The sequence below is a fragment of the Artemia franciscana genome, chromosome 9 (assembly GCF_032884065.1).
Source record: "Artemia franciscana chromosome 9, ASM3288406v1, whole genome shotgun sequence".
NCBI classification, from domain to species: Eukaryota; Metazoa; Arthropoda; class Branchiopoda; order Anostraca; family Artemiidae; genus Artemia; species Artemia franciscana.
Genome location: NC_088871.1, coordinates 3,856,890 through 3,878,781, shown reverse-complemented (window position 1 = coordinate 3,878,781; position 21,892 = coordinate 3,856,890). Strand labels below are relative to the sequence as shown.

General features: G+C 36.3%; 3 protein-coding genes across 6 annotated transcripts in view; 2 read left to right on the top strand and 1 right to left on the bottom strand.

Annotated features, from left to right (window-relative positions):
• Nucleotides 1-2,146, top strand: part of LOC136030907 (charged multivesicular body protein 5-like) — an 87,873-nt gene extending 85,727 nt beyond the window's left edge. Inside the window, exons 5-6 of the mRNA XM_065710005.1 lie at nt 81-184; nt 1,999-2,146. Coding sequence (XP_065566077.1) covers nt 81-184; nt 1,999-2,040 — 146 coding nt within the window. The 3' untranslated portion in view covers nt 2,041-2,146. The remainder of the gene's footprint in view (nt 1-80; nt 185-1,998) is intronic.
• Nucleotides 2,147-6,656: 4,510 nt separating this feature from the next.
• On the top strand, nt 6,657-15,826 carry LOC136030906 (large ribosomal subunit protein mL51-like). The gene is made up of 2 exons (XM_065710004.1): nt 6,657-6,842; nt 15,380-15,826. Exons 1-2 carry the CDS (start codon nt 6,725-6,727, stop codon nt 15,778-15,780), a joined length of 519 nt encoding a protein of 172 aa, XP_065566076.1. The 5' UTR covers nt 6,657-6,724; the 3' UTR covers nt 15,781-15,826.
• LOC136030905 (LDLR chaperone boca-like) overlaps nt 15,766-21,892 on the bottom strand; it is a 25,925-nt gene continuing 19,798 nt past the window's right edge. For all 4 annotated transcript variants that reach the window (XM_065710001.1, XM_065710000.1, XM_065710002.1 and 1 more), the window contains exons 5-6: nt 20,060-20,201; nt 15,766-15,880 (exon numbers count right to left, since the gene is read on the bottom strand). In XM_065710001.1, coding sequence (XP_065566073.1) covers nt 15,821-15,880; nt 20,060-20,201 — 202 coding nt within the window. In that variant the 3' untranslated portion in view covers nt 15,766-15,820. The remainder of the gene's footprint in view (nt 15,881-20,059; nt 20,202-21,892) is intronic.

Below are 21,892 nucleotides of genomic sequence, written 5' to 3'. Positions count from 1 at the left end.
TTTTAAGCTTGTTATATATCTCTCTCATTATCTTATTATTTTAAATCCACCATGCCCCTCAAGTTTAATTTGATTTTTAGGCGATGAAATTGCGTTAGACGAAGACGCATCTTATCTTGATGATGCATTGAAAGCCCCTGTAGCTCCAGACAAAGAACCAGCTGCCAAACTTGAAACAAACAAGGTAAGTTCAGTTCAGTCTCCTCTATGGGTTTCTCTACAGCAGCTATTACTGTTTAGCGTTTACATCAATTTTTTCGTCAGTTTTGATCTTGGGATGAAGTTGCGCTCATTCTATGTGGTCAGGGCTATTGATGAGGATAATCAAACAATAGAATTATTTGTTAAAAAGACGAACAAAATACTGTACAGTTCGGAATACTGTTCTGTTTCCGAAGTTAAATTTTGTTCTCTTTCTTGCTATTCTAGTTTAATTTTTAGTTTGCAACTTCTGTTGATTAGGAGGAGGATATGACGGTGAAAGTTTGATTCATCCCTAAGTCCTTGGCAAGTGGCTGGCGTGCTGGGTTAGGTTTCCTTGTCCGAGGGGTACGGGTTCGATTCCTGGCGTAGTCGGTTATTTATTTTGGGACGGGGGTTTGTCGCGGGACTCTGCTCAGAGGTGCCAGAGTCGATCCAGTTCTAAATGGGTACCTGGAGAAATCTTCGGAAAGTAAGCAGGAAGGTTGTGTGAAATCACAGGATGGCTGGCCCCCAACCCACATTGCACTTCCTGACCGAAGGGCCACGAAACGAAGATCAGCACCGCCGATTTGGACCTTGAAGGTCCATTACCGTCATATTCATAGATAATAATTCATAGAGCCTTTCTTTGAATATTTCTTATTTTATGCATCAGATGATCTATGGTAAAACATAAAGGCCAAAGGAAAAAAGAATAAAGTGAAACTTGATCGTAAGAATAATAAGTTGTTCTTAGTTTGGAACACTTAACCCACATCCTTTTATTTCTAAAAAACGCACAAATCCGGCAACGTGCCTAAACTTTTTCATAAGGGCCGCTGCCAGACCAAGAACTCGAGGCCCTAACAGAGACATCTTTTGACCAATGGTGTATAAATAGATAGATGGCGTGTTGAAATATTTCACATGATTTGATTTTTTGATTCGACTTGATTTAATAACAAATTAAAAATAATACATACACATTTGCCCATACTGTCAACATGCCAGAGGCTATAAACGGCCAATATGGGAATATGAAAGATAAATCACTTAACAAAGTTATCACGCCGAAAAGTACACATACATTACTCAAAGAATATTAAGAAGAAAAACTAAACAAACAAAAAAATAATAATAAACAACTTTTATATCTACTGTATAGATAGTTTCTAATATATTCTCGAAACGAACTAAACGAAATTGAGTCTTTTGTATAATTGGGCAATGTAAAATTTTGATTTGAGACTGATTGTTGCAAAATAAGGTTTTCGACAAGCCACATTTTGACAGCGTTACCCCATAGAGTTAAGTTACGCATTTCACCATATTTTTTAAAATCTGAGACGTTTCAAGTGTCAATCTCTTTTATTAATTTGATTAAGTTATGTTAAATATTTCCTTGAATGGCGGTTTGTAAATGTAGCGCAAAAAAGAGATAAAAAGACCAATTTGGGTCTTGTTTTATGTGTTAAACCTTAAACTTTACATTTTTTTAAGTTTGGTGGAATTGGGCTCATAATTACACGTAGTTCAGATCCTTAGGTGGGTGAGGGGTACTAGAGAATTATTAATAGGGGACATGGGTCCTTCGAATCAATTTCAAAGGGATACTATATCTTTGAACTCCTATATCCTTTTATATACAGGTATCTTTATGCCAAACTTTTACTCAGGGTGAGAAATTACAGATTTAATGTAACACAAACAGACAGAAAAAGTTAATAAAACAAGCAAAAAAGGTCTTCTATTTTGTGGTTATTTATCTGTCTGTGTGAAACTTTATTTGTCTAATCTGTTGCTTTTCTTCTGCAGGATGGTATCCCGGTTGATGAATTTGGCTTGCCAGCTACATAAGCAGTTCAAGGATTTTATGCTTGAAATTCCTTTTTGTTTTGTGATTACTTGTGATTTAAATTTTTGTTTTCCAGAATATTCTTAATTAATAATTCTATTGTCGATATTCGTCGATGCTAGCTGGTTTACTTTTGACTTTTTAGTGCATAGAAAAGATGAAAATAGATCACGGCTTTTTTAAAATATGCTCACTGTTGCCCACAGGGAGGAAATATCCTCCTCCATAAACACGAAATGTGCTTTGACAGATAAGAGCTGCCACAGTGATAAATAAGAGTTTGTGTGATTTTTGTCATTCGTCCTTTTCGGCCAACCCATCAAGGGCCAAACGAAAAGCAGGTCGTCCCCGGTTGGGTTTGGGAGGATGTCGTAAGGAAAGATTTAAGGGAAAGAGGGACTTCCTGGGAGGATGCAAAAGGGAGGCGTTGAATAGGTTGGGGATGGAGGAGGAGTGCGTAGCTGTGTTGGTCTCAGGTGACCCGATGCTGCAGAGTTGTTAGTAGTAGTAGTAGAATTGAGGTGGGTTCATAGTCACATCAACCGCCCCCATCCCTACCAATACACAGATCCTGGTTCAAAGTCATTTTACTCTTTGTTTGAAGTGAAATCACACGAAAATTTGAATTTGTCTTATTGAAGCCACAGCTTGGGCCCCGTAGTCCATCTAGCAGCCTCCCTCCTTCTACCACCAATTTCAAGGTAGAAAGGTAGGCATATTATGCTTTATTTAATCCCAAGTCTTTCAAAAACTTCCAATCTCCATGATTGGGTGACCCAAATGGGTTAATAACCTCTTTACCCTCCCCCCTTCCTTTGTCAAATTTTCGATAGAAACGCAGGATTGTTACACCTTTGAACCGGAATCTCACGATTATATCTGATATTTATGGTTGGAGAAGCAAAAAGGGCCAGTGACGCTTCCAAGACATCCCATCTTTTTTACCACCAAATTTTTAGCAGAGAACTAGGCATGTTGTATTTTCATTGAAGCGGAATTATGCAGGGGCTTTTAATCTGCATGATTAGAAAAGCTAAGTGGGCTACTGTTTCCCATCCCATTTGACAGCCACACGTCCCTCCCATCTCCCCACCACTAACTACCAACTTTTCAGTGCACTGGTAGGCATGAAATACCTTATTTGAACTGGAATTGTTTGACAGGGATTTAGTACATGTATTATTGGAGGAACGAAGTGTGTCAGCCCCCCCCCCCATCACCACTTCTATTGAAGCTTTTTACCAGAAGTTGGTATATTGCATCTTGTTTGAACTGGAATCCTGCTAGAATTATTAATCTACATAGTTGCAGGGAAACATGGACCCATAACCCCTCCAAATAAAAGGCTACAAAATAATTCTTTCCCGACACAAGGTTTCATCACGAATGTCCTTAGATCTACGGATGTTTTTACCCTCACCAGCTTTACTCCAAAACAAAACTAAAGCATGGGATTGTCAAGCTATAGTACCACAAGTAAAGTAAATTATTAAGTATTACTATGCTTAATATAATTTATCTTTATTTTCTAACTGCAAAATTAAAGGACTCAGTCTTGGCAATTTGTCCTTGGAATTTCACAATTGTAATACAATTAACAAAATCAAACCCATTCTCACTATCAAGCCGCTTATAAGAGTGGGAACCACTCTCTCTCTATCTATTATACCTACAGGGTATAATACCCTGTAGTACTTATTTTTACAAATTTTGATTTTTTGATTTTTTTTTGTAGTTTTTTGGGGGTTGATTCATCATAGTAGGGTAAGATCATGTTTTATAGTAGACCAAGAAATGTTGCCTTTAATCAGATATATGAGCCAATATTCGAATAGCGGTGTGCCTTACATTCAGCTTTCTGAAAACTTCCCTCTTTTTTTCACTTCTTCTCTCTCTCTCTCTATCTATCTATCTCTTTGTACTCCGGTTGAGTTATTGAGGTGTAATTCCTTCTTCTTTTTTCTCTCTATTGTTAAAGGAGACAAAAGGAGTTGCCTCCCTGTCTTCTTTGTATAAGATTTGTGTATATCGTTTCTTGTTTAATAAAGTGTAAGTCCACTGCCATGATTTTGTGCGCAGCTCCTTATAATTGGTTCATGTGACTTTGCAGGGCTCCTGTGGCGTTAATAATATTAACAAAGTTGTCCACAAAGTTAGTAAACTCTTTCCCTCACATGACTTTTCTGATTTATCGGAATCACCAAGAAGTTAAATTAACTCAACTTTTATAAGAAAGACACCTAAGTGTTATCTACTGCTTAAAGGTTTCGATTGGAGACGGATTTGAAAAAATGAAAAAAACAAACAGGATAATACGCCATAACAGAGACAATTATTTAACTGAGCTGCTTCACACCTTTACGTCTGAGTAATTTAAATTATCTACTTGAAAAAATGGCTGCAAAATCAAAACGTGAAACTCTTGTATGAACAGACTGTATTCTACAACAGTCTATAGGCCTCGATGTCGAAACAAACAATTCCTGTTCCAGAATTTGTATGAGGGTATATGGACTACTAAATAGCCCTTTCACTCTGACTTAAAAAACAATATCTTCAAATGGTCAGCAATCCTCTGTCTTCTTCATGATTTGGATCATCATGGCTGCAGTGGTAGCTGCAAACTAGTAAAGGACAAATCGCGGCCCAAAGTAAACAAAAACTAAAAAAACCGTATAAAAAAAAAATGGCTCGTGAGAAAGAATTTCGAATTTGTAGTTGACTCAGGAATGGCAATTATTGTCTCGATTAGTCTTAGCAGTAAAATGACATTTAGAAAACAAACTTATGGGAATTTTGAAAAATAGCCTAAAACCTAAAAAAAAGACGCGGAATTGAAAAAAAGTACACCATTGGAATTGCCATAGCCGAAAACTATACAGGAAACTTACACTTCCCTGGCTTTGACAACATAGACAATCACTTTTTTGAATGGTTATCAAACAGTACGTGGTAACAAACTAAGTAAAGTAAGTATGGAGCGGTGTGACTCAACACTAACCGAAACTCTAAAAACAGAATCGCAATAACAATAGATACATCAAACGAATCGAATTTTGATGCTTATTCAAAATGTATAAAATTCATCAAATTTAATGGCACCCATCAAAAGTTGCGAGCTTGAGAAAATTTGCCCATTTTTTGAAGATGACAAAAGGTACCCCCAAAACATCAAATGATCTTAACGAAAATCACTATTAGATTCAGCAACCAGAGAACCCTAGAGAAGAGGTTTTAAGCTCTCATGTTCAAAAATGTAAAATTTTGCTTTTTTTCCAGAAGAAAGATCACGGATGCGTTTTTTTCTCATGGGTCATTATATCAAACCAGTGATCGTAGAAGTTCGGGAGAGGGCTCGTTTGATCGGAAATCAGAAGTTCTAGTGCCCTTCTTAAGTGATCAAAAATATTGGAGGGCAGCTAGCCCTTCAACCTATGCTCGTTGTTTTCCCCAAGGCCATTTTCCCGATGGCCCTTTTGTTTAGCATAATCGAAAAACCTAATAACTATGTCTTTGAAGATGACTTAACTCCCCACAGTCCCCGGGGGAAGGGCTGTTTACATATAGCATTGGTTATTGGGAAGCATACAGAAGCTTTCAGGAGGATTTTTCTGGTGGTGGGTACGTGGGAGGATCTTTCCATGGGGAAAGGAAATTTATAATGGAGGGGAATCCGGATTTCCCAGCATTATTTTAAAAACGGTCAAAAATAAAATTAAAAACAGGTTTTTCAACTGAAAATAAGGAGCAACATTAAAATTTGAAACGACAAAAATTAGTACGTATATGGGGGAGTCTTCTCTGCGTCAATATCTCGCTCTTAAGGCTAAAGTTTTTTTAGTGCTTTTAAAAAAGCTATTTATGCTAATTAAATGGCCTTTGTGATTCAAGAGTCATTCTTAAAGAATTAGGAAAAAATTTTAACTTGAGCGGAGACAGTGAGGTATTGACAAGGGGGCGACCCTCCTCGCATACGTAATAATTTCTGTTCGTTTTAAGTTTTGATGCTGCTCCTTACTTTCAGTTGAAAAAACTTGTCTTTTTTTATTTAATCACATTACAGATTGACCTTTCAATATCAGGATGTAGTTGTATACTATTAATAGAATAAAAGTCTCCTGCTGATTAGAATTGAATGCACTTTCTTTTCGAATACGAAAAAAAAATTTGTCACTTTGAAGAAATTTCGAGTTTTTAGCTTTTCTTTGAGATATTTGTTGAATTATACAGCACTTATTTTGAAACTGCATTAAATAGAGAAAAAAATAGTGTTTTTTTTCAATTTAAAAATCATATTCTTGTAGAATCTGGCGCTCTGACTATTATCCTTACAAGCTTTCAGAATACAAGCTACTGGATGAATAAATAAATATTGTATTAGATTAACAATGCTTCTTGACTACTAAGGCCCTTTCATCAGCCCTTCAGTATGTTGCTGCATCCAGGTTCGATCTCTGTGTCCTTGAATATCAAGCTGGGTTCAAGCCCGCTGTGCGACCCCGTGACATTCAAATTTGATTCAGATGATTTCTTTTAACATTTTTCCATGACTATTTGCTGTAATGTATATATAGATGTCTGTCCCGGTAAATTTTATTTATAGTGGAACGTAGATGATGCGTATGTCTTTGTGGGCAAAATTTTTGAAATTATTGTTTGTGATTGCCGAAGCCTAGTCTTTAAAACATGTCTAGGCTAATTCCAAATTATGTGATTATTGCTACAAGAAACTTTACAAGTGTGAAAAGCTCTGGTAAAGTTCCTGAAAAGAACATGAAATATCATTCAGAAAAGATTGTTGAAGGTATATATCTTGACAATTGCTGCCTAGAAGATATAGGCTTATGTGTTATTTTATAGATACGAATTTTGTACAAGTCTAGAATTGGGTAAATATATAGATTATGGGCTATTGAGGAGGAAACATGTTAAGGTGAAATTCTAGTTTAGCTTCTTTGTGCTATCTCGTTAAAAAAACAAGTGTTTTTAACTGAAAGTAAGGAGCAACATTAAAACTTAAAATGAACAGAAATTACTCCATATATGAAAGGGCCTTTTCCTCCTCAACACCCTACTCTTTAGGCTAAAGTTTTTTACTGTTTTAAAAAGTAAAGTTAACAGAAAGTGTCAAACTTTAGCATAAAAAGCAGGGCATTGAGGAGGAAAAACCCCTTTCATATACAGAGTAATTTATGTATAAGCATCTCAGACATAATATCTTTCTATACATCAAGTTTCATTAATATCTGACCACTCATTTGCAAGATAAAGATACCTCAATTTTCACATCTTCCAAGATTTCTAGTTTCCCCATCCAACTCCCCTTAATGTCACTGGATCTGGTTGGGATTTAAAATAAGAGCTCTGAAGCACAAGATCCTTCTAAATATCAAACTTCACTAAGATCTGATCACTCATTTGTAAGTTACAAATACATCATTCTAATTTTTTCAAATTAACCCCCCCCCAACTCCCTTAAAGAGAGCATATCCGTTATGGTTATGTCAATCACTTATTTAGGACTTGTGCTTATTTTTCCCACTAAATTTCTGTTTTGCCTCTCTTCAGGTTTCTAAGAATCATTATCGGGCCTTCTTGAAGAAATTGACTTTCTTTATGCCATTATGATTTACAAAATAAATGTTATTGACACACATATAACATAAACCTTACCCAATTGTAGCAACAAATCATAATTTTGAGTGAGAAGCCCCTTAAAAGTTCAAAGTCTTATCTGTATTACCCCTGTGAAAAGCCATTTAAAGATAAGAGTTTCAAACAGGGGATTTAAATGCCTACATTCCATTTTGAACTATACCATAAAAGGTAATAATTGTTTTTCAATGCCGGTGAACTAATTATGGAATATAGTAGCTTAAAAAACAGTGAAAAGTTGAATTTTTCTAAGGTAAGCAAGGATTTACACTTTTAACAGTAATATAGGATCAAATTTGACCAAAATATAAGCTGTAATGCACAAAAAACTGTGTTATATAGAGGAGGGGGGAAGGGGTATAGTTAGGGATCTCAAAATAACTTCCTGGGATATACTTTAGCCTGTAGACACATCCTTGAAAGTTTTGATTCTCTAGCCCAACAAATTTTCAAGATAGCAAGAAGTCAATGGACTAGAATTTTACCGTTTAGTTTCCCACTAAATACATTCCCACTAAATACATCTTTCTAATTTTTTCAAATTAAGCCCCCCCCCTCCAAACTCCCCCAAAGAGAGCGTATCCGTTACGGTTATGTCAATCACGTATTTAGGACTTGTGCTTATTTTTCCCACTAAATTTCTGTTTTGGCTCTCTTCAGGTTTCTAAGAATCATTATTGGGCCTTCTTGAAGAAATTGACTTTCTCTATGCCATTATGATTTATTACTCCATCTTGCCCCCCCCCCCCCCCCCCACCGACTCACTTTGTGTCACGTAATCATCTAGGAAATGGGCATTTGACAGAACTCGAGAATTTTATTATGTATCTTACCTACTTTCAAAGTTTACAATAATTAATAGCAGATAGCGTAATTACCTCAAGGGTCATCAAGTAATTACGCTCTTTGGTTAATAGGCATGCAGTAATTTCAAATCAATTGGACAGAATGGATTATGTTGGACATAATGGATTATTATGGCCAGCAAAGGGCTCTTTGTGGTGGAAGCCTGGGCCCTCCTGGAAAATCTGGGGTGGGCATTTGCCCCCCCCCCCCTGACCCCCCCCCCCCCCAAAATGGCGCCTCTGCCTGTTAGTTTCAACTTCGCACACTAAACTGTTGCTAAGATATTGCTGTTGCACCCTTTTCACATCCTGCATGCAGATGGCATATTGTGATTCAGGTCACATTCCCCCCTCAAAATTCCTTGAAAGTTTCACCTTCATACTCTTAGGCATAGTTGTAATAGAAGTCACAGTAGTAGTATCGATATTACTAGTAATGGTATTGAATAGCAGCAGGACTACTAGCAGCAGTAGTATTAACCTAGTGCCCTTTTGTCAGTAGAACATGCCTCTCATCAAGTTCTGGAAGTTTCAAATTGATACAGTCAGCCATTGCTATGACATTGTTGATGTGTCCTTTTGATAACCTGTATGTTCATACACTTCTTGAAATTTTCATCTCAATACTCTTAGCCTTACAAGTAGTTGCAATAGAAGTAGTAGCAGTAAATGTAGCAGTAACAATAGTATTAGCAGCAGTATTATAATTCATATATTGTCTTTTGGTGACATGATCTTCCACTTTAAAAATTATCTGAAAGTTCCAACTTAATACCCAAATCAGTTCTTTTTGACAATGTGCATGCACAGTGTCTTCTGATTTAGTTCAAATTTTCCCTCAATACTATAAATGGAGTAGTTTGGTTGTAGTAGTAGGTGATAGTTGTAATAGTATTGGTAGCATTGCAAATATTGCCTTTTTGATCATCTCCCCTGTCATTTTCTGAATTTTCCACATTAGTATTCCTGCAGTATGACCTTCTGACTATCCATATACACATAACACGTTTTGATTTAGTTCAACACTACCCTGAACATTCCTAAGGCTCACCTGATGTCCTTTGTCTTCTTGGAAAGTGAAATTCAAACATGTATACCTTCCTAAATAACGTATACTATGTGTAAACAATGAACGAATTGCTTAACTTACAGCCCTGGTCCTGAGGACTGTGAGGAGGTTGACATCCCCAAAGATAAAATTACTGGGCTTTTCAACAATGCTGAACAAAATAGCTCTCTTACAATTTCGATTGGATATGTTTATGGGAATGATAGGCTTGGGGGATGGCTGATTGACCTCCATTCACTTTTGACTGATTGACCTCCATTCACTTTTGACTCTTAAAAAGGATACTAAAACTTCCTACCTCAAATCAAATGAGCTCCATCTAATCCAAAGTTTATACAACCACCCACTCCACAGAAACATTTTATGCTCTGTAGCCTAACTTACAACCCTTGCCCATGGGCTCTTGTCATTGTGTCCACCCTAAAGACATTGTTATGTGACTTTTGGGCTATTGGTAACAAAATGTCTATCTCACAATTTCAGTTGAATGGGTTTTGGGATACAGGATGTCAGGAAGGGTAGACTAGTTGCTATCCATCATGTTTGATTCTTAAAAGCAAACTAGAATTATTCATTTCCAATCAAATGAGCCTCTTCTAAAGTTCACACAACCATCCCTTCCATAAACACCTTATAGTGCATAACTTACAACCCTTACCCCCAGACTCTGGGGTATTCTGTCAACCCTAAAGGACTTATTATATGATCTTCGGGCTATTTTTGAACAAATGGCTATCTCAAGATTACTATTGGATGCATTTGTGGAAAACATGATGTGGGGGTGTCTACCCCTAAACACTTTGACTTTTAAAAAGGGCATTAAAACATCTGATTTCATATCCAATGAGCCCCCTCTAGAGGGTGCTACAACCCTTGCACAGAGGGCTGTGGGAGGGGTTGTCATCCTCAGACATAATTTCCCTACCTTTCAACAATGCTGAACAAAATGACTATTTCAAAATTTTGATTAGATATGTTTTAGAAATTGATAGGCGTAGGGTTGGGGTGCTTGTTGCCCTCCAATAACTTTTAACTATTAAAACAGGTACTAGCCCTTTCGATTTCCAATCGAATCAGCCTTATTTGAAGTTTCTATGACAATAAATGGCCATCTCAAAATCTCAATCAGATGCATTTCGGGAATATACAAGGTATGGGGAGGGTATCAGCCCTCCAATAACTTTAAAGGGCACTAGAACTTCTGATTACCAATCCAATGAGCCCCCTCCAAATTTTATATGACTGCCTGTTCTATAAAGACCTTATACACCCCAGAGCATAACTTAAAACCTTGCCCTGGGGGCTGTGGGGGATAGTCATCCTCAAAGACTTAATTTCTGGACCTTTTAGCTATGCTGAACAAAATAGCTATCTCAAAATTTTGATTAGATGTGTTTGGGCAAGAAGTGGGGGGGGCTTGTTGCCCTCCAATCACTTTTGACTATTAAAAAGGGCACTAGTCCTTTCAATTCCAAATCAAATGAGCCTTTTTCGAAGTTTCTACAATAAAAAATGGCCATATCAAAATTTCTATTGGATGCATTTTAGAAAAATATGAGGTGTGGGGGGTATCTGCCCTCCAATCACTTTGAATCTTAAAAAGGGTAGTAGAACTTCTGATTATCAATCCAACGAGCGCCCTTCGAAGTTTATGCAAGGGTTGCTGCAGCAGCTTGCAACCTAGTAAGAGGTTAGCATGCCCCATAGTGAAAACTAAAATAACCAACCCATAACTCCTTATAAAACAATCAGGTCAAAACAAGAAGTACACTATTAGAACCGCCTTGTCCAAAACCCCTGTATAGAAATTTAAAAGAATTGGAAAACTAATAAGACTAAGTCACTAAGGTTAGGAAAAAGTGAAGATGAAAAGGTGACGTTGGGTAACAATAAGATTGATCAGGTGGACAGCTTCACTTACCTTGGTAGTATTATTAGTAAAGATGGTGGGAGCAGTGAAAATGTTAAAAGCAGAATAGCCAATTCTCAGGATGTTTTTTTTTACAGTTAAAAAAGGTTTGGAAGAATAGGAAGATAAGTCTGCAAACCAAGATCAGAATATTGGAAGCTACAGTGATGACAGTGGACAGTGATGACCATGCTCTGAAGCGTGGGCACTCCAAAAAGTGGATGAAGATTTGCTAGATGTTTTCCAGAGAAATTGCCTATAGATCGTTCTGGGTACCTGTCTAGCTGACTGCATTTCAAACACTAGGCTGTGCGGAAAGAGTGGTTCAATCCTGCTTTCTAAGGCTATAATGATAGAAAGGTTGAGATGGCTAGGGCACATTCTGCAGATGAAGGATGACAGATTGTCCTTTTTGGCCAACCATCTAGGGCTACACCTTTTTTGGCCTCAGGAGGCTTGGTGCTGCAGTGAGTTGTTAGTAATAGTAGTTTTCAAAAATTCCAAGAATGGACAATTTCCACAAACATGTTAAGTGGGTTTTATAACCCTCTTAAAACAAAAAGAGAGAAAGTCTGATTTTGAAGGCGTGCATCATATTTTCCCCACCCTCTATTCAGGAACCATATGAGAAAATTCTCGGCCAAATGGTATAAAAAAGTCTTATTGATCTTGGGTAATTGGGGAACCTCAGATTCACTTCAGTTTTCCATTATCTTGTTTATAATGTTGACTTCATTAGAAAAATCCTTAAACCTGTCTGAATTCAGTTTTCATTGATCTCTAAAAAGTTGAGAAACTTGTCACTAAATTGGATTCTTATCAAATAGATCGCAAGTATTCAAATATCTATATCTTTATTCCAATCACCTTTCCGTCCACAATGGAGTATCCCAAGGTGCTCTCCTAAGTCCTTTCCTTTTCTTTCGGTTGTGATTAATAGCCTAGCTAAGGTATTCCCTGACAGACAGAAATTAATCAATGACCTAATGGTCATTAAAACCTGCTATAGAAAGTTAACGCGCAGCCTTATGGGGATCCTCAATAAACTTTCACATGATGCTTTGGACATAGACGTGAGAGTGAACAATTCTAAATCCATGATAGTAGCAATAAGTTTCCTTAAAACCCTGCCCCTTTTCCTTAATTACCTGACATTTCTGTGTCCTCCTACAAATTACTTGGCGTCCTGGTTTCTTCTGATTTAAAGTGGGACGCCCTGTTAAAAATATCATTAAAAAACTAACGCATCTATCACCCTCCTCAAGCTCCTGAATAAATTTTGCGCCCCCTTTTCATTTTTGATTAATTTACACCTCCTTTGTCTGTCACCTACTTGAATATGTTTGTCTAGTTTGGCAACCTGGCATTTCCCAGGAAAAGTTGAACGAAGCTGAATCAATCCATAAAAAGATCCTGCAAATGATTTCAAAGAAGGTACAAGTTCCATACTCTCTGCATCTGGAAAAAACAAGGTTAGAAACGCTTGAGCGTAGGGAATCTATGTTGTGCCTCTGTTTTCCAAAACAGTGCGATACTAAACCCTCGCACTGAAAACTTTTTGATACACGCTCAAGGATTACGCTTAGATTAGATATCAGAAAACCGGTTTCGTAGCCTCAAAGACAAGTGACGATGATGATGCATTAGATTTGTATAATTTGGGCTATAAATTTGCATGTTGGGTAATATATTGGACCAATATATTGGACAACTTTCCAAATATTTACCACTAGCAAATATATTGGATGATTTTCCAATATATTTGCAAATCCAAGCGTGATTAACAGTGAATAGCCTGAAAGAACCTCAACGCAACTATTCTATTTTAATTAAAAAATCAATGGATAAGGTCACTATAGAAAAGAAAAAAGATTTGAAATAAAATGGAATAGTTGTGTTGAGGTTCTTTCAGGTTATTCAGTGTTAATCATGCTCGGTTTGGCAAATATATTGAACCTCTAAACCATACTTTTTAAACCTCTTTTTTTCATATTATTGGTTTTTACTCTGAAACACAAAATAACTCACCTTGGTTTGTTATGATTGATTTTTTTAAATATAAATATCTTGCCTAATAGCTTTTGAACATTTCTGTACATGTTTTAAAGCTTTCCTGAAGAACTCTTTTGAACATAACAGGTTGAGTATAAATTGCAATTCTTGGTGACATTTTGCATCAGATAATCTAAACACAATTTTAAGACAGCTTTCATTAGTCTTTCCTGACAACGACCAATACGATTCGTTTTTTGCAAATCATTTTAATTTGTTTCCCAAAACCTATCAGTTCTTAACTCATTAAAGAATCAACTTATTCCTGTCGTTTTGGGCACAAGAATGTGTCTAGAATATACAGGTCTGATTGTGCGTCATATATCCAAAATTTTCAAAATGATTATCAGTATTTTCTAGTTAAATTTCCAATCTGAACATCAATTTGCCTATACTTTTTCTTGTTAACCAATCCAAGTTATGTTCGAATGCGACCCCATCTGGCCAAAATACATCAATAAGCAATCTTTAAGGTTTGGTCCAAAGCAACAGAAATCTAATGCCTCCATCCCTTCCTTGAAGAATATAATCTAACCTTTGGGCCCAGGGTTCGATCCCCGCCGCAGCAAGGTTGGGCGACAAGCTTGCTACTTGTTTCTGTAAAAAAACACCCAGCAACTGAAACGTCGATTCGACGCCCTCTGCGCCAGCAATGGCTCTGGAGGATCTTTATCTTTTTTTTTTTTAATGAACACAAGAATTGTACAAAAAAAGTTGTCAGAAATTTATTTTGTGGAGCTTTAGTTTGATGAAGAGCAACTTTGGCAGAGGTAATTTTCTCTGAACATACCATCATGGCTCAGTGACAGGGTTCCTTTCTAGTGTCTGAAAGATTATGGGTAATAGTGTTACTCTCAGCTGATTTTGCTTGGCAATTTTCCAATTATAATCTCCTGGTCTCCCCCTAAAGCAGTCTTTCTCAACATTTTTACTCCTTGACTCCTCAAATATGCCTCAAGGATCCCTTGTGCAGTATATACTGTACCTCTTTTATAATCTTTTGTTATTGCCAACAATTCTCACCAAGGTTCTAAGTTTCATCCTATGAACTACCTATGTTCTTACGTGGCAGCCTTGAACTATTTAGCATATTATCTCAAGGATTTCCAGTTTATTTACTTGTATATCATTGCTGTTCTACTTAAAGATCATATTTGATATGTTCATACTTTTGAGGCACGTGGCAGAAATCGTTTGCTAAACTGCTCTCAAAGTGATGATTTCGCAGAATTAAAACCTCAAAATACAAAAAGTCACACAAAGAACTTTATTTCTGAAAATCGATGTTAGATCAAGTTTTAAGAAGAGCAAGGTCTATCAACCCGTGTTGGCAAAAAATTTCACTTTATCTAGACAAAAAAAAATTATCTCTAGGATATCAGAAGAATTTGATCCGTCATGGCAAAATTGGAAATTGCTGCTGAGCGAATGACGTAATTTCGCATATAAGAAGGCTCATATGCCACCTTGTGTACTTTCCATAGTACTTCTCAATTAAAATACAATCAAAATTTCAGAAAGCGACCTGAAAATCGGAATTTGGGTATCCAAGGGTAATGTAGATTAGGAGGATCGAAGTGTGACTGAACCCATATTGTCTTACAGATCCTCCCTGTGATTGCTACCGAGCAAACAGTTTTTAGCAATTATTTCAGAAGTTTGGAAATGTCAGATATGACTTTGAGAGGTGGCATTGATGACTTGTGTTTCTATATTTCTGTTCATCTTTCATTTCTTAAACAAAATATCCATTTTTCGTATGTTGAAGGTATAGCTTACGTTTTATACTGAAATCCCTATTCTTATTCCAGATAGGCCACCACGTGATTTTGGTTATGAAGAGAAGCTTCTACAAGAAGGACTGTTACCCCGTTTGAAAGATGGAGGACCTGTGAAGAATCTGCCTGACTTCAAGCCAAAAGACCGGTGGTCGCAAAAACGAGCCGTATTCGGTCAGAATGATTATATAGATATATTGGGCAGTGGAAATTTAAGACCCATTGATATAATGTATGGTGTTCCTTATTGGTTAAGAGGCCTTAAAGACAATCGTGAATACCAGACTTTAATTCGGAAAAGAGTTGTCTATGGACTGTCTGGATATTCAACTCAGTATCCAACAAAGTGGGAGAAGATGCAAAAGCGAATAAGTTATTTATACAGGTTTATCAATAACTATCAGAAACAAGATGTTGGATGGAAAGGACAATAATTATTTATGTGTAAAAATGATCGTATAATAAATTTTTGTGCTATAACTCTGACTTTGTATGCTTATGACTATTTCCAGGGACTTCTTTATTCACTTCAGCCTGGAATAAAAAAAAAATTATTAGTAGTTGAAAATTAGAAAAGTTTTTTAGTCAATTCTTCATACAGCCAAGGTTAGCACATCGTAACTTTGGATGAGAAAACATAATAGCCTGGCCACTCAAAGTGAAAATGTATTCCCTGTGAAACAGGGAATAAACCTAATACAACGACCCTTTAAATTGATTTTTCTGTATCGATTGGTTAAATTTGTGCATTTTCTAGACATCTCTGTTGCTTTATCCTTTTAAAAATGTTAGATGTCACTTTCCATTTAACCAGTTAATTTCATAATACAATTGCTTAGAGCTTTATTTACAGTGTCTGTATTTTTGACAGCTGAGCTGCTCAGAGGTCAAATAAATTAATTCTATGAAATAAACAACTCAAAAAAATAAGCCAACAAATATATAAATTATATATACTATAAAATGCATATCTTTTAAAAAACATGCTTGGGTTTTTGTTTCCTTGAATTTAAGCATTGAAAATGTGTTTGACTACATTTCAGTTTTAAGTTGGTCAAGCTAGTTTCTAAAACAAATTATTCGGTAATGATGGCCAAAATGTTCTCGGGTATCAATAATTTTTTTTCTGGAGCTGTCTTGTGAGTATAAAATTCAGTGTCAAGCAATGGCTTTGTCATTGAAATCTTAAATTGGGTTCATTAGTATTGCTTCCAAAATAATCTATAATTAGGCAAAACAACTGCACAAAGTTTAAGGATTAGTATTATAATACCCCACCTGTGTCCCAGTCTCTTTTATTCTTTTCATCTTAGGAATGTCAAGGAGTCGAACGACCTTATTCCTGAATAGATTAACGGATAAAAAAAAATTGGTCATTTCTTTGAAATTAAAGAGCAATGCTATTAAAACAAGCAGAGACTGAACTAAATATGATAGAGGTTACCATTCCCTCTTTACAATGGACCTTAATATTTAATTAAAATTTTTACAGTAGACATTGTATGATACCTAATTTTGTTTTTTATACAATATTTCATGAATGAATATCATGGTTTGGTGTATTTGCTAGAGAGTAAAACAACTCTATTATAGGGGAGGGGTGCAGCTGAAAGAAATTGAAAATACAAATTTTGGGTACCACTCAACTCAGAAAAAACTGAATTCAAGCAATCCAGGAATATAGTTATCCACGGGAATTGCCAAAGGACAATATTTGGTATACACTGGAGTGACCATATATCAGTTAAAACAGCTATAGAGAAAGTAGTTCGATCCCACTTCCTTTGGGTGTAATTAATGAAAGGCTACTACAGTTACGTCACATTCCATGGATAAAGATTTATACATTGCAAAAAATAGTTCTTACTAGAAATCCATCCAGGGCCAACTGAAAAGCAAAAAGTTCTTAAAATAGTCGGGAGGAACTCTAGGAAGTTCATTGAGGGAGTATAAGGGTGAAATGCTGAACAGAGTGGAGGGGATGAGGAGCGCGTGTAGTTATGCTTGCATCAGGCAGCTTAGTGCTGTGATAAATTGCTGATAGTAGCCAAGTTAATTTTCTTCATCAACTGTACACGTTTTAAAAATTTAAAATAATTTGCCGAGAATATGCTACTTCTTCTGTGAAAAAGAAAGCTTACATTTCGAACCATACAAGATTTTTTTTTTTTTTTAAAGCAGGAAGTTCATAGAGGGAGCATAAGGATGAAACCCTGAACAGGGTAGAGAGGAGCGCCCACAGCTGTGTTGGCGTCAGACGGCTTGGTGCTCCAATGGATTGTTGATAGTAGTAAAAGCATTTTATTTACTCGTCTGTGGATATAGCAATAGTACTGCGAGACAGGATTAGTGTCTTTATTGACCCGCTTGTCAATTGAACTAAATTCACTTTACGTTCCCTGCGCCATTTTCGGTTTGTTGTTTTTCTACTCTCCAGCTATTTTAATGTCAACGAAAGACAATAATTTGGCTATCATTCCATGGCTGAGATTCTCAGTTTTAACAATCTACCGAATTACATTTTTGAAATTTGGCGCACATGGTTTTGTAGGCTGAAAATTGGTTAAAAATCGTTGAAGAAAGGACAATTTTACTATTTTTCAAGCCAACTTAGATCCTTCTTTAAGAGAAAGTCTAGGTAGTATCATAATTATTGCTCGGTGAATTGGTAGATCTGAGGCTAGTGAACTCAAGGATGCAAGCATCTTTTAAGTTCCTGGTGGAGGGTCGTCTCAAATTCGCTTGTTTCAGAGTGAACCTATATGTGCATATATGTATACATGATTTAAAGTGTGCTATAAGGATATACCCATGTAAAGGTTTTGTTGCAAATTCTTTTGCCCCCTCTGAGAGGGTTCTGCCGCCTCTTAGTTGCAAATTTTATGCTACTGACTCTATAGAATTAAAATCAACTTGGTGGAAGTGATGAAAGACTTGAGAGTCATGGCTAATTCGAGTAAGCCAAGATAGATAGTCTGTAAAAGGTAAAGCTGGTATAACTTCTTCAGAATTGTATAAAAATGATTCATTTCACTTGTTGATAGATAGTCTATCATCTATCCAGGGGCGAATCTAGAGGAAAATGTTGAGGGAGGCCAATGTGACAAAGGCGTCAACGAGCAAAATCTTGGGGGGGGGGCAATGTAACAAAGGTGCCAATAATTGACCAAATTGACAAATTAATTCTAAAAAAGAGGATAAAAGGGCGCTAGAAATAATCTTAGGGGGAGGGTGGGGTTCCCGGCCCCCTTGGATCCGCCAGTGCATCTATCCTAGGGCAGAACAAAGGTAGACTGCTGTATTTGCTTTTAGACATTTGAAACACTACACACACAAAATAAAACTATAATAATAATCTTGTGTGATTTTTCTTTGTGTACGGAATGCATTTTATGCAGAGTATTATAAACTTTGGTTAACCTTTAAAAATAAGAACGTACTTGTGAAAATATACAATCTGATGCAAATCTAACTAAAATAATTCTAATTTGTTGACTTTATATACTTTCACTGCACACGCTTTGAATGACGAAGCTCAAACCGCGCGTCCGTCCTTCCTTAATTCTCACTGGATATCAATATTTTTTAGCTTTTTGTAATTGGTCATCAAAAGGCAAGGCGAAATGGAAGTGGAAAATATCTGTAAGAATAAATTTTTACCACTTTGGTAACAAGAGAAGCTTTTGTGAAGGGCGAGGTGGAAGGTGGGTCCTTGTTTTCGCCCACTGTGAAGTGTGGGAAGGATGATTTATTGCATTTTTTGGGTTTTTGTAATATTAAACGGATTGAGGGAGTAAATAATTCCGGGGTGGTTCAAAAGGCTGGAGTGGGTTGATTTATGTTAACTGATAAAAATTGCATAGGGATCAAGAAAGTGGGAATGTTTGCGGGTATGGATAACATTTGAAATTTTTTTTATTCAATTTGGATTCAAGGGTGTGTTTGCTTTCATACTTTACGTTGTTGTTGAATTTTTGTATTTTTATATTTTCGCCCACTGTAAAGTGTGGGAAGGATGATTTAATGCATTTTTTTGGGTTTTTGTGAGGAAGTAAACGAATTGAGGAAGTATTCATCCCGGGGTGGTTCAAAAGGATGGAGTGGGTTGATTTATGTTAACTGGTAAAAATTGCATAGGGATCAAGAAAGTGGGAATGTTTGCGGGTATGGATAACATTTGAAATTTTTTTTTATTCAATTTGGATTCAAGGGTGTGTTTGCTTTCATACTTTACGTTGTTGTTGAATTTTTGTATTTTTATATTTTCGCCCACTGTAAAGTGTGGGAAGGATGATTTAATGCATTTTTTTGGGTTTTTGTGAGGAAGTAAACGAATTGAGGAAGTATTTATCCCGGGGTGGTTCAAAAGGAAGGAGTCGGTTGTTAACTGTTAGAAATTTCATAGGGATGAAGAAGGTGGGAATGTTTGTGGGCATGGATAATATTAAAAAAAGAATTTATTCAATTTGGATTCAAGGGTGTGTTTTTGTTTCAAATTGTACGTTGTTGTGGATTTTTGTATTGACAATGGCTAATAAAGCCTTTTAGTGTTAATAAATATTACACCTTACAATAAAGTGCATGAACACTTTTACCCACAACGGAAGAACTAAATGGTAAAGGATTTTTCAGTGTAATTGTACTGACATCTGCATCCTAGTTTATCTAACGTCTTTGATAGGAAAACAAGAAACCTGTAAATATTGTCAATACCTTTGCACCTTTTCCATAATATTGTTTATTTTCAATGGAAACAACCTCGCATCTTTCTTGTTCAACTAAGTAGTCCTTCGCGTCCCATGCCAATGACCCGTCTTTGAACATGAATATTGCTCGATTGTCATCCACCATAAACCTGAAATTATTTTTAAAGACGGTATTATTATACATTTACCTTGCATCTGCAGTAGGCCCTTCCAGGACAATTTATTTTCAACAAGGGAAACCTTGCCAATAAATTCAATCAAGTCCCTTTGGGTTTGAAAAAAATTGAAATCGCTCCAAAGAGGAAATATTTTTTTCCCATTGTATACCTCTCAAAAGGGTGAAAATCAAAAGGGTGATACTCAGACAAAAAAAAAGCTAAATTATTAGTCAGCTTCAATAGATTTGTATTCTTTTATTCAAGCAATTTCTTGAGAATGCTCAGAAAAACGAAAGCTTGTCAAAAATGGATTGTGGAAAAGTCCTCTGCAGCGGTTTTTTTTTCGAAGTTGGCTAGCTAAGCATGGAATTCTGCTCTCAGTAGAAAGGTGCAATGCCGATATTTGCGCTTCAGTAAACAGATGAGAGCAGAGTACAAACATGACCATCTCCATGGACTACCAAATATTGAAGATAACTCAGATTTTTGTCTCATTTCAATTGACATCGTTGGGCCTGAAGTTACTTCTCTAAGAAAAAAAACTGAAACATTGCTATGCATATTTCCGTCTCTTCGAAAACTTTTTCTCAAAATAAATTTCAGAGTAGTTGGACGAACTTGCACCCACGCCAAACCAAGCCAAGCTTTCATAGTGACTCTAAGTCAGAAGAGGAAACTTATTTTAAAATTCAGATTCACTTTCCCCACTGATGCTCGAGCTTAGTACCTTCTTGCCAACCAAGACGCCGATTACTTGACAATATTTACGGCAGTCTGGCTCGTGTATTAACACTCGCTCAGGCGGGGGAAGGGCTCCTAAGATTTTTCCGAAGGACACTCTCCGCAAAATTTTTTTTATTCAACCTAACCGAAAAACATTTTTTTATGTTGGAGCCCCTCACAACCCTTCCCCCCTAAGTGTCACCCTGGTTTACACTTATACTTTCGAGATAAAAAGAACTAGCAAAAAAGTGCCTCTTCTTGAGGCTTGAAACTACAAAATCGAGAAGTACTCAAGCAAACTAAGACAATGTCTTCAGTAGGACTTTTTAAGCTTTCCGGTTGCTATGCTTTTACTCAAAAAACCATTTTCGCAACCATCAGAATAATTGTATATAAATCAAGAATATAAATTAAAATATACGACGTGCGGAAGAAAAGTAATGAGACTGTTTTTTTTTATTCATGAAGTTTTTATTATATTGAAACATCAATATTGAAACATCAATGTTATCCCCTTCGAGTTATATCCCTTAGGGTAACTACACACCGATAGAGATGTTGTTTCCACACGCCTTAGGGTGCAAGATTCATCAGTCTTCAACAGTTTTGGTCTTCAGAATGTCTATAACAGCATTTTGAATGGTTTTTAAAGTCCCAAAATGACAGCCAATCATTTTGATCACTTCGAAAGGGCACTAGAATTTGAATTTCCGTTCGAATGAGCCCTCTTCCGATATTTAAAGACCATTGGTTATTTCCCATTTTTTTCAAAAATCAAGCAAATTTTATCAGGCTCGTAGCTTTTGATGAGTACCACTAAACTCAACGAATCTTGTATATTTGGAATCAGCATAAAAAGAAAATTCCTTAGATGTAAGACATCAAAATGCTGTTTTTTAGAGTTTTGGTTACTAAATGGGATATTCGCTGCCTCACAACGAAAACACAACTTCACTAAT